The sequence below is a fragment of the Sciurus carolinensis genome, chromosome 14, assembly GCF_902686445.1.
Source record: "Sciurus carolinensis chromosome 14, mSciCar1.2, whole genome shotgun sequence".
Classification (NCBI taxonomy): domain Eukaryota; kingdom Metazoa; phylum Chordata; class Mammalia; order Rodentia; family Sciuridae; genus Sciurus; species Sciurus carolinensis.
In genome coordinates, this window is record NC_062226.1 from 52035569 (window position 1) to 52048024 (window position 12456).

The 12456-nt window shown below is 40.7% G+C and overlaps 1 protein-coding gene across 2 annotated transcripts in view; it reads right to left on the bottom strand.

The window, feature by feature from the left end:
• Positions 1 to 12456, bottom strand: part of Adamtsl1 (ADAMTS like 1) — a 368881-nt gene that overhangs the window by 71372 nt on the left and 285053 nt on the right. For both annotated transcript variants that reach the window (XM_047525412.1, XM_047525411.1), the window contains one exon: positions 3067 to 3195. In XM_047525412.1, coding sequence (XP_047381368.1) covers positions 3067 to 3195 — 129 coding nt within the window. The remainder of the gene's footprint in view (positions 1 to 3066; positions 3196 to 12456) is intronic.

Sequence of the window (12456 nt, forward strand, 5' to 3'; positions counted from 1 at the left end):
GTTCCCACGGACAGAAATGTGCCTTCCTCCCTTGATCTTTTGTTTTCTACTCAGATTCTGAACTCTTATCAAGTAGAGAACAAGGATGAAAGTGGTACAGTAGGAGGGAACATCCTCAAGGATAAGCCCCACCATACTCATTGCTTAACACTTTTTTTTTTAATGCTTGAGGGTTGGGATGAATTTGTGAAGTTGTAGTTTATAAATTGAGAGCACATGTGTGCAAAACATTGTTTAATGAAAAACTGTTAACAATGCAAAAATGTAAGGACACAAATCAGTCTAGATAGATCATGCAATATTCTTAGACTATTATATATCCATTAAAATTAGGTTCATGGCACAAATGTTTATTATTGTGTGAAAAGGAAGCAGGATGAAATGTAATGATTAAGGAAATATGCTTCAAAGTCCTCTGTGGTTGAGTTTGGCCAGTGCAACTTTGAACAAGTTATTTTCTTTCCTTTTTGACCCTTTCTTTATTTTTCTGTTTTCTATAGTTCCTGCAATACTTCAATATTTTATAAGAAAGCAACAACTATATATATAGGTATATATCACATTGGATAATTATGGATTTATTAATATTTCTCCTTCTAGTGAGTTTCCTGAAAGTTCTACCTTCTTCATCTCTGTCTTCTTGGATTAGAAGACATCCAATCTAACCTGGATTAGATATTCAATGAAAAACTGCCAAGGAATAACACAAGCGAATTTGACATGAAGCCTTTAAGCAGGCCCATGTGAAGTCCCTTTCCGGCCTAAAACCAGGGCCGGGCTTGCTCGTTCTCTAGCTCGTTCATTGTCAGCCACTGGCAAATGTTACTGGGGCTTAGAGAATTTTATCCAAGTAGTTGGGAGGTCCCTAAGCTCCTGGTAGAGATGATCAAGCATAGGGAGAGGACTGCAAAAGCCAATTATGGCAGGAAAGTGTAAGTAGCTCCTCCTGCCATTTGGCATTTAGTAGCGCTGTCAGGATTGTGACTGGAGATTCAGCTCCAAGATGATTTCCTTGTTCAGCAAGTTCACTGTCTAACCAAAAGCAGGCTTCTTCCCACCCACTCTGAATAAATATCTTGTTGAACAACAGGCAAAATGACAGAGACACAAAGATTTATTTTTAGTTAATCAGGATTATTACAAACAAATCATTTTATGGATAAAAATAATAAAAAATACTATCATGTCATAGTTAGGCAAAAACTGTATATAAACAATCTAGGTTCTGGATCACCAAGTGAGCCTCTGGATGAAATCCAGGGGATGGAGCCGCAGATAGAATGCAAGAATGGGTCAAAGCTGCTTTTAATGTTCTAGGCTCCCTGTGGAAATACCTCCTCACCTGAGGTCTGAGTCTCTCAATGTCCTTCAAATGTCCAGTTAAACTAAAGGAATTGGGTCTCTCTACAACCAAAAAAAAAAAAAAAAAAAAAAAAAATGTCCATTTCCTTGTTTTGCTCCCTGTTCCTCTCTGAGAGGTCTCAGAAGGAGACACACAAGGTCCCTCGTGCCTTAGGACAGTGTTTGTCCTGACGGTGCCTGTTCACAGGGGTCACTGGGTGTGATGCTGTCTGTAGGCACAGCTGGTGCCTGCAGAAGGGCAGCTCATTGATGCCAAGCCCTGTCGCAGACTGTCTTACTCTCCACCTGGGAATAACAGGACCTCAAAGGATTAGCTCTAGAAGCTTCCCTGATGAGGCTGAATGCACAGGCCAAGGGAAGCTTTGCAAAGCACTAATGCACAGCTACAAAGATAGATTTCTATTTCAGAGTGGTTAAAGCTCTTCGGACATTTCAGAGAAAATCGAACCTGGCTGTTCTTTGGAAACAACATGTCTCAGAGTAAGATCTGCCTTCTACTTACTGTAAAATGGGTTTTCTGGCATTGCAAATTACAATCGGAGGTAGATGATGGAAATGAGATCTAAGATGAAGAAACCCCCAGAGCAGGGGATGTCACTGCTTGTCCCTTGGTGACAGGAGGTAACTAGGGAGTTTGAATTTGGGTGTGGGTGGCCTGTGGGCATAGCTGAGGAGCAGAGTGACAGGGGGACCGGAGCTGCTCCTGGCACAAGAGCCCTTCCTAGCGCCAGTCCACTGTGGGATAGACTACTCACAATCTCCGCCCTTCTGTCCCGCGACTTCCTGGTCTGGGTGGCCTGCGTAAGGCCTCCTGGAGGGCGAGGCCTGCATCACAGCTCCTAACACACTGGCTGTCATCAGCGACTCCCGCCCACTTCTGATTTGACTAAGCTCTAGTTTCCTCTTGCTGTGACCTCTTCTCTCTCTTGTGCTCATCTGATCTTTACCGGAGAGGCCAGTAAACAGCTAAGCATTTCATCTCTTAAGAAGGTCCTTCAAAATCATCCCTCAGCCTTACCTGGCCTCTCCCTCCCAGTCTTCTTCCTCAATCCATTTCAAGCCTTGCTGGTGGCGTACTCTCCTGGAGGCACAGTGCCTCAGAGGCCCTCTCTGCCTTTGCCTCCCTGGCCAGACATTCATGGACTCCCACGGTTGAGTCCCAGCCCACCTGGCCAAGCTTCAAAGCCTCCATGCTACTGTTACCCGCGGGACTCCGCCCAGACTGAAGCTCACTACGTGCCTGTACAGCCCGGAGGCTTCCTAAGGGCCACGGATGTTCTACAGTCTTGCCTGCTCCACACCTTTGGCCTCACATCCCATCAGTTGGAAGAGTGAAAACCAAAACCAAATCGCCTCAAATGAGAGGTAAGCAAGCTGATGAACATGTTAATTAGCTCGATTCAATCGCCTCGCACTATAAGCATCACTCTGTACCCCATAAATGTATATGATGTGTCTTAAAATAATATCAATAAAAACCCCTACCATCTCTTTTACCTTGTCTGTCCCAGACAGAATTATCCTTCTCTTCTCTAAACACCCATAGCACTTTGCACTTTCTGAGTCACTGAGGTTCCTGCTTCGGCGTTCCTACCAGGATTGAGTCCCCACAGCAGGATTTGTGTCTCATTTGTCTCCGTATTCCCCAGCCTTCCACAGGACGCCGTTAATTTCAATGATTGAGTACAGGAATGAATTTCTCACCTGCGACTTGGCAGTTAATTGTCACATTTGCTCCCCTCACTGTTTTGACGGTGCTTCCTATATCCACGGTGACTGCAGGCTTCTCTGTGTTGACCACGGTCATTCGTGACGTTTTCACCAGCGGCTTTCCTGAAGATGGGAAAGAGTGTGAGGTGTCACATGACGGCTGAGGCCGTGGGGCATTTCCTTGAAACACAGGCTAACCAACGATGAAAATTATCTTTGCACAAGATAAACCATCAACCCCCCCACTGACCGGCCTTCCACGGAGCTGTCAGAAAAAGAACAAGGGTTGAAGAGTCTGAAGATAGAGCATGGTACAAAAGTTGGGATGATTTATGCATTTTAATTATTAAATTAATAAATGACCCTGTAAGTTACATTTGTAGGGCTTATTTTTTAAAACTTTTTGAGAAAATTGTCAAATCGTATGCAGTTATAAGAAATAATACAGGGCAATCCTGTGCCCCCTTGCCTAGCTTCCCCTAATACGAACACCTTACAAAACCAGAGTATAATATCACGATCTCAATATTGTATTGATAAGGTTAATCTATAGAGCATATCCATCACTTTCAAGGATACCTCATGATGTCCCCAGTCCCTCTTTAATTCTTTGGCATACATTAATATGGTTTCTAGTCCATAATTTTATCATTTCAAGAGGGTTATATAAATGGGATCGTATAGTACATAATTATTGTGATTGAATTTTTTTTCAGTCAGAAAAATTCCCTGGAAGTTCATCTAGGTCTCACGTGGTATCACGGTTGTAATGCACCAATGTTTTGTTCCTTTTTATTGCCAAGTAATAGTCCACGGCATGGATGCACTACAATTAGTTATCATTCATCTGCTGAAGGACTTCTGGGTTGCTTCCAGTTTTTGACTGTTACTAATAAAGCTGCTGTAAACATTCTGGTACAGGTTTCTGTGGGAACAGGTTTTCATTTCTCTGGCATAAAGGCGTAGAAAGGACTGAAATTTCTAGGTCAAATGGCAATTACATGGTCCATTTTTTAAAGAAATTGCTGAATCATTTGTCAGAGTGGCTATGCCACTTCACCTACCACAAGCAATGTGCTAGTTATTCAGTTTCTCTACTTCCTTGATAGCAGCTGATGCTGTCACTAGTTTTTAACTTCATTCATCCTGAAATGTATATGCTGATATTGATTGTAGTCTTAATTTGCATTTCCCTAATGGTTTGTGCTATAGAATATATTTTATGTTCTTATTTGTCATATGTATGTCCTCTGCTGAAATGTGTATTAATGTCATTTAAACATTTTCTAATTAGAGTTTTACTGTTGGATTTTAAAGGTTTTTATAATCTAGATAATATTCCTTTATCAGATATGTGGCTTGCAAGCACATTCTCCCAATTTGTAGTTTTTCTTTTTTGTTATTATTTTTTTCCCACTTTTATGGGTGCATTATAGTTGTACATAATGATGAGATCTGTTACATATTTTACATGCATACAACATAACAATATAATTGGCCTGTATCACTCCCCAGCACTCCTCCCCTCTCTCCTCTCCTCTCACCCTCTGGTCCCTTTCTTCTACTGGTTGATCTTTGACTTTCACGAGATTGCCCCCACCTTTCTTTTCCTTTTTCCTCTCTAACTTCCATATATGAGGGAAAACATGTGACCCTTGACCTTCTGAGTTTGGCTTATTTTACTCAACATAATGTCTCTAGTTCCATCCATTTTCCTGCAAATGACATAATTTCATTGTTCTTTATGGCTGAATAAAACTCCCTTGTGTGTGTATGTACATACAGACACACACACACAATTTCCTTATCCATTCATCTGTTGATAGACATCTAGGTTGGTTTCATAGTTTGGCTAGTGTGAATTGTGCTGCTATAAACATGGGTATGCCTGTATCATTACAGTATGATGATTTTAATTCTTTAGGATACTGAGGAGCAGTATAGCTGGGTCATATGGTGGTTCCATTCCTAGTTTTTAAGGGACCTCCATATTGATTTCCATATCAGTTGTATTAATTTACAGTCTCACAAACAGTGTAAAGTGTTCCTTTTGCTCCATATTCTCCCCAGCATTTATTATTTGTATTCTTGATGACTGCCTTTCTGACTCGTGTAAGATGAAATCTCAATGTAGTTTTGACTTGCATTTCCTTAATTGCTAATGATGTTGAACATTTTTTTCATGTATTTGTTAGTCATTTATAATTCTTCTTTGGAGAAGTATCTGTTTAATTCATTTGCCCATTTATTAACTGGGTTATGATGTTGAGTTTTTTTCAGTTCTTTATATGTTCTTTATTCTAGTTCTTTATTCTAGTTCCTTTGTCCTTTTGTATACATCGTCTTCATTGATAAAATCTTGTCCTCATCTATATAAAATCTTACTAGAATTTTGAGAGGAGTTCTATTAAGCCAGTATACAAATTAGGGAAAAACTGACCTTTACTTCGTTAAATTTTCCATTCTGCAGAACACTGTATATCTATATATCTTCTTTAATTTAGATCTTTTTAGTTTCTTTTATCAGTGTTTAGCAGTTTCTAGGAATAAGTTTTTTTTTTTTATTTTTTGTCAGATTTATATCTAATTATTTTTCTTTTGAGGGATGGTAAATGGCATTGTATTGTAATTTCAGTGTCAATTACTGGTGTTTAGAAGTAAAGATGCCTTTTAAAAAAATTTTTTTATAGTTTTAGATGGACAGAATGCCTTTATTTTGTTTATTTTTTTATGTGGTGCTGAGGATTGAACCCGATGCCTCACACATACCAGGCAAGTGTTTTACCACTGAGCTAATGCTTTTTGTATAACCTGTGACTTTGTTAAATTTACATATTAGTTCTAGAACATTCTCTGTGTGTATGTGTAGGTTCCTAGGGATTTTCTATGTAGACAACCCTTTCATCTACCAATAGGGCCAAGTTTAATTTTTTTCCTTTCCAATCGGTTTGCCTCTTATTTCCTTTTCTTGCATTATTGCACTGGAAAGATCTTTTGGCACTGTGTTGAACAAGGGTGATGAAAGTAGGTTTTTGAATGCTGAGTGATTTTCACTTGTAACCTGGGGATTTCTGTATTATGTTACATGACTCTGGGTCTTATTTAAGCCTGTTTCAACTGGTCTTTTCTGAAACCACTTAGGCATGGCAACAGGAAGGTACTACCTCATTACCATCCAGAGGAGGCAGAAGTCCGGGTTCTCCAATTAACTTCCTTTGTTACCCAAGCGGGGGGTTTCTCATTACTGCAGGCAGAAGTGGGAGTTCTGGCTTCCCTCTGGTCTTCACTGACACCCCCTGGGATGTGGTAAAAGCCCTGATTCCCCAGTAGGGTTCTCTATCACTATCCAGTTGACCTGGGAAAAGGGTACTGGAGAGCAAAGGTGGAACTCCAGGTTCCCCATGTGGGGTTCACATTACACCTTGATGAGCATCTTTCCCCTCCCTGCCACCACCTCCATGGGTGTTCCTATTTCAGTCTGTCCAAGGGGGAGGTTGAGGCTCCTACTTAGCCTTTGCTAGTGTTTGCTGGTGGGTCTCAGTGTTTTCCCTGGTGCTTGACCAGAGAAGACCAGTATTTTCTAAGCATTTTCTGTGTTGCTATGCTGCCCCTTTCCTGGTCCTTTAGTTGGAAACATTGAGCTTTTTTTCAGTCAGGGCTTTCTAGTACACACGGGCCAGCTTCTTCAGCTCCAGATTTGGGATTTATGAGGCAAAAAGAAAGCTCAACAAATTTGCAATTATGTGAGTTGTGTGAACTCTTCCTTAGTTTCTAGTGTCCCTAGCCAATCTGCTTTCTTCTCTCTACTTTGCAATCTTCTTATGTGTGTTTTGTATGTAATGTTCAGGGTTTTTAGTTGTACTTAATGGGAAGAATAGGAAAAAGTACAATTAAGCCATCTAGGTTATCTTCCCAAAAGTAGAAGTTCTGTGCATGTTACGTTTTAATAGGCTTTTATCAACTGGGTAGAAAATACAGCACTTCACACACACAACCATAAAATACAATGAAAAGATTCATTTACTGAGCACCTTGGGGAAATCAGGGTCCACATGAGATCATTTCATATAGCTCAAGCTTAATCTTTTGTAAGTCAAATGGATTTAATTTTGTTTTAACGATTTTCTAGGTGGGACGTTCTACAATGGTATCCACTCTTCTCTGCCTTCTTTCAATGTGGAGGAAACATAAATTTAGAAATGTGCTTTGGAGTCTTACACCTGCTTTTAATACTTTTTGTTGTCTCCCTTATCTATTCATTCTTTATTTTTCCTGTGTGGCCATATAGCCTCCTGTTAGAAGCTGTCCCTCTTTCTCCTCCTTGCCCATTTTTTATCATCTTGCAGGTGTAGGTCACCAAACTCATCAGAACTGTGTTTAAGAGTGGAAACTTGCATAAGAGTGCTCACCTGTGGGTGTGCATGGGCTCCCCATGTCTACAATGGCTGTCTGGGGCCTATTCCCTCACTTTGCCCATCTTCCACACATATGAGATTATATATGATGTGAAGAGAGGATGAGGAATTCAGTACTACTATGCTGTGTCAAATGCAGGACAATAACGGGAGAAAGCAGATGGAGTAGCACTGAGTTTCTATTAGCATACTTACCTTCCCTCCCAGCTCTACCTTCAAATCTATGCTAAATCTAAGCTGCATCTCTGGGCTATAATTTAATGCCACCATCAGCTCTGGTGGGACAACTGCATGGCCTGCTTGGTCTTCTTGGTTCCCATTCTGGCCTCGCTATAGCCTTTTCCTGTGACAGCCAGAGTGATCTTCCTAAAATGTGAATCACGTTACATTGCTTTCCTGCTCTAATTTTCCAGTGTTTCTCAGGGTCATCAGAACAAAATTTCTAGTTCCTTTTGATGACCAACCATCCCCTACACAGTTTGGTCCTGCAACCTGCCTCCCTATCTCACTGAGACCACACTCCCTGTTAACCACTGTGCCCAGGCACTCCAGCCTTCCTCCTCTTCTCCAACCCAGCAGCTTGTTTTCCTTTCCTGTCTCTGACATCCTCCACCTACAGATGTCCACATGGCTCTTTTCTTCTGGTCATTCAGATCTCTGATGACTTTTCCCAACTGCTCCCCTTAACGCATGCTCCCTGCTCTGGCACAGATGTATGTCAATGACGACTTACTTTTTTTGATAGACTACATGTATCAGAAATGTCACTGTGTGTCCTCTACACCCTCTTCCTCCACTGTACCTCATCATGTAATCTTCAGAAGAGCAGGGAGATTACATGATCTTGCCCTCTTTGTCATGCCTGCTATCTAGTCCTGGAACATGGTAGGTCCTTAATGAATATCTATTCAATGAAAGAATGTGTATGGTGTGTGATGGGCATTTTCTGGATTCTCCCCATCCCTTGCTCCATGGCAATGCTGAGGAGAGGCAGGTAAAACATTATCTTCTATATAGATGAGTAACTTAGGCTCAGAAAGTCTCCATGGGTTGTCCAAAACCACAGAGCTAGTAAATAATAAGCCTGAACTGGACACCAGATCTTTGACCTAGGAGCTAGTGCTTGCTACAGGGGGTCCCAGATCCTTGTCTGCAGACTGGCTGCCTCTGAATCCCCAGGGCACTTGTTAAAAACATAACCTGTCCTTTACCAACACAAGAGTCGCCTCATTGTGTTGTAAAAACAACTGCACCAATGGGGAAATGAGGTTAGGGACCAGAGTTTTAGACTCACAATTACCAAGTTATTTTTCCTATAGGAATTTTAATAATAAAGGTGGTTTTTATAGCTGCAAGTGTATAGCTATAAAATTCAAATGTCCCTGAATTAAATCCAGCCCTTAATTAATTATGTTGTGCTTTTGCTGAAAAGTAATGGCCTTCTTTCCTGTCAGTAGAGGTGTCGTCGTTAGCACAGCCCACTTATATGTTCCTGTGCCCTCCATGAGCCATTGTTAAGACAAAGCATGAGATTACTCAGGTATTTACAATCAAAAAAATTTATAATGGAAACATTGCTTCCAATCAATCCTCTCACATCTTTTAGAAAAACATTTATATATGTTTTTCAGTTTCAATCTAGATATCTGAATCTCAGGTGCAGGTGGAATCTGCAATCTCTGTTTGGAACAAGCTCCTGGGTGATGCTGATACACGGCCAGGTTTCCAGTTCCGTGCATGGCTCTCTCTCAATTTTGTTTAACAGGTTCTTTTGCTTCCTGGCAAGGGATTTCTTTTGAGATATCACTAGTTCTCTATTAGAATTCTTCTTCAAGTTGGAACTCTTAATCCAAAGTTCAACTGAAAAAATAAATATCAACATCAGCCCATTTGAGGTCACATGATCACCTGGCAATTGAGGAATGGTTTATGAGGGCTGCCATGGATGCCAGCACCTGTGTGTGTGATTATGATCATGTTGATATGAACAAGAACTAGCTTAATTATAGAATTTAACTAAGCAGAAAAGAGTGAAGAGGTAGAAAAGAAGTGAAATGATAAGCCATATGTCTGTGCTAAGAGAACACTAAAAAATAATCATGGTACATTGTACCAAAAAGTCCTTCAGAGTAGCCAAAACAGAAAAAGTGCCACAGGAGCAAAGTCACCATGGCAGAGTCCTCAGGAGCAAGAGTGCTCCTCATAGGTCAATGCCATGGACATGCTGCAAGCAGCCATTCAGTTTTAGCAAGTTGGCATTGGGCTAAGGATTAAGTTTGTGTTAATTTATGGAATATTGATAGAGTTGACAGATTATTCCTTCATTTAATCTGTAAAATTACTTATTTTGTAGTTGGATGAGAGCTATCCACAGAAGAATAGGCCAAGTTTTACATCTGCATCAATTTAAGAAAAAATGTAAAAAATGGAGATAAAGGAAAACATTTCAATTTTTCAGGCCTAGTCTGAGGAATCAACTCCTTTAAGAGAGCTCGACACAGAAACAGAAGCATTGGGAGAATCCTTGCTCAGTTTCTCTAGATCACAGCATGACCCTTGGCTTTTGGACTGAGGTTCTCCATAGAAGTAAAAAAGAGGAAATGGGGCCTCACGGGTATGCAAGGACAACCTCTGCACAAAGGGCAAGCCTAGGTGTGTGTCAGCATCCATGGATGTGAAGACCACCCAGGAAGGACAGCAAACTCATGATCCCATTAAAACAGAGGGGTCTGCAAAGCAGGCCTGCCCTGCTTCCAAGGAACAGGCCCTCTGGAGACAGGTAAGAACAGATGGGCAGCCCTGGGAGTTAAGGCCCAGAAACATATTCCTCTGCATGGACTAGATTCCAGCTCAGGCCACTTTCCCTTACGTGCAATTCCGGTTCAAATTAAATCCACTGGGAAAAAAAGATGGACATATGTGCTTGAAAATCTGCTTGGCCCGGTATAAAGGTGACTGAGAGAGGAGCCAGAGGAGACGGAAGGTTTGTTTTTTAAGTGAAGCCAATGGGAGAGAGAATTGTAAGTAACTTTTTTTTTCCTCAGAGCTGAGTTCCAGGCCTCTCTAGTAGAAACTGTTTGCCTTCCATTTTCAAACTTATGACAGAGACTGAGATGCTATGAACCAAAGCCTTTTCCTCTTCTTCCTGGGTACACAGATAGATCATTTCCCAGCCTCTCTGCAGTTAGACAGCAGCACAGGACTGAGTTCTAGCAGATGCAATAGGAATAGAAGTGGAGAGTGCCACTTTTTGGCCCAAACTACAAAACTCTCTTGTGCAAATCTCTGGTTTAGATTTTTGTATGAGCAAGAAATAAACAGTATCAGCTATCATATATTTATAGGCTTGTTTGTTACAGCTGTTGGCAAGTGCCAATTCATATTTGTTGACTCACTGAATGAATCAAATGTGTCTTCTTTCAACATTATGGGTCACAAATGTCATTTGAAAGAGATTTTCCCCTATCCTTTGCCATCAAAAGTGAATTATACTTCAAAGACTTCAGACTCTTACTTTTCATCTAGCGGCAGCTTGGGCTAGGAAGTGTGCACGTGTGTTCATTTTTGAGAAAAGAGACTTGTTACAGATGATTGGGAAAATAAGCAATGACAGAAACAAGAACTGCAGGAGAGGTTTGAAGACTGAGTGCTCCAGAAAGGCCAAATCAATGGCAAGTCAGTTGGAGATCTGAAACCAAATCTGGTAATGGGTAAAATCTTTCTAGAGTACTCTTTGGATATGGATTTTGGTTATGTGCATCAGGAATGAGTAGAAAAAATGCAAAATGAACTAGTGATGCCTGCAGTAGACACAGGCATAAGAAGTGACAGCCTGCACCTCAGGAGTCTGGATTCCATCAGTGTATAACTAATCCTTCAGTTATACACTTAGGCAAGGCATTTCATCTCACTGCACCTTAGTTTTCTACATCTATGGTTGCTGAGAAGAATACGTTAATAAATGCTAGGTCAATGTAAAGCTATTGGAAAAGTGCCTTGGAACAGCACTAAGTTCCAATAAATATTGCCATCATCAGCATTATCTCTACTACAATACAATAAGAAGACAGTATGAAGAGCAGAGCTGGGAACTTTTGGTCAAATGAGAAAACACACAGAAAGGAAAAGGTTAAGGGAAAGAAAGGAAGAGGACAGATGAGAGAGGACAAGTCTGTTAGTGAGAAGGAACTAGCCTGATTCTATTCTGAAGAACTCTAAGAGTTTCAGTAAAATTCAAAGATATGATTTAAACATGATGGATTCTCCCTAAAGTGTCATCAGTACCTGAACAATGTCAAAAGCTTGGAAGTCATTGGAGCTGGCCAGATCGGAGATGTCAAAGAATCCCTATTTACACAGAAGCTACTTACCTGCAGATGCTAGGCTGCCTCTCTGGTACCCCTGTGAGACCATTTGGGAAGACAGCTGTGATATCCATGGCAGAGCCAAGTCTCCATTCAAGAGAAAGGTGAAGAAGGTAGTGGGGCCTTCTAATTAAAATATTTGAGTATACAGCAGAATTTAAGTACAGAGGAACAAAGTGTTATAAATTTCACATACTTTCAACACCTAAAATTAAGCAAATTATGTTTACTCCAGATTTAACCAATGAATAATTTCCAACTTGTAATGAGTATGTCAAAGTCCTGTCTTAAGAAATGCCAGCCTCGGTTTTCACTGCAGCCCTCAGAGGTCTTTTGCAAGAACCACTGGAATTAAACCTTCAAAACTCCCTGAAAAGAGAATTCTCAGTTGAAGAATTTAAGACTTGTGAATTAAGGTAGAGGGACCAAGATCAGTCCTTATCAACAACATCTTACACACCTGACATTCGTAATAATCAATACTGCTTATTCATGTCCAGTTACCATGCCTTACTGGCCAGAAACTTTTCAGGATCTTGCTGCTTGGCAATTTCAACAAGTGTTGCTTTGTCAAGGATAATAATCTGGAATAATAGTCTGATTCT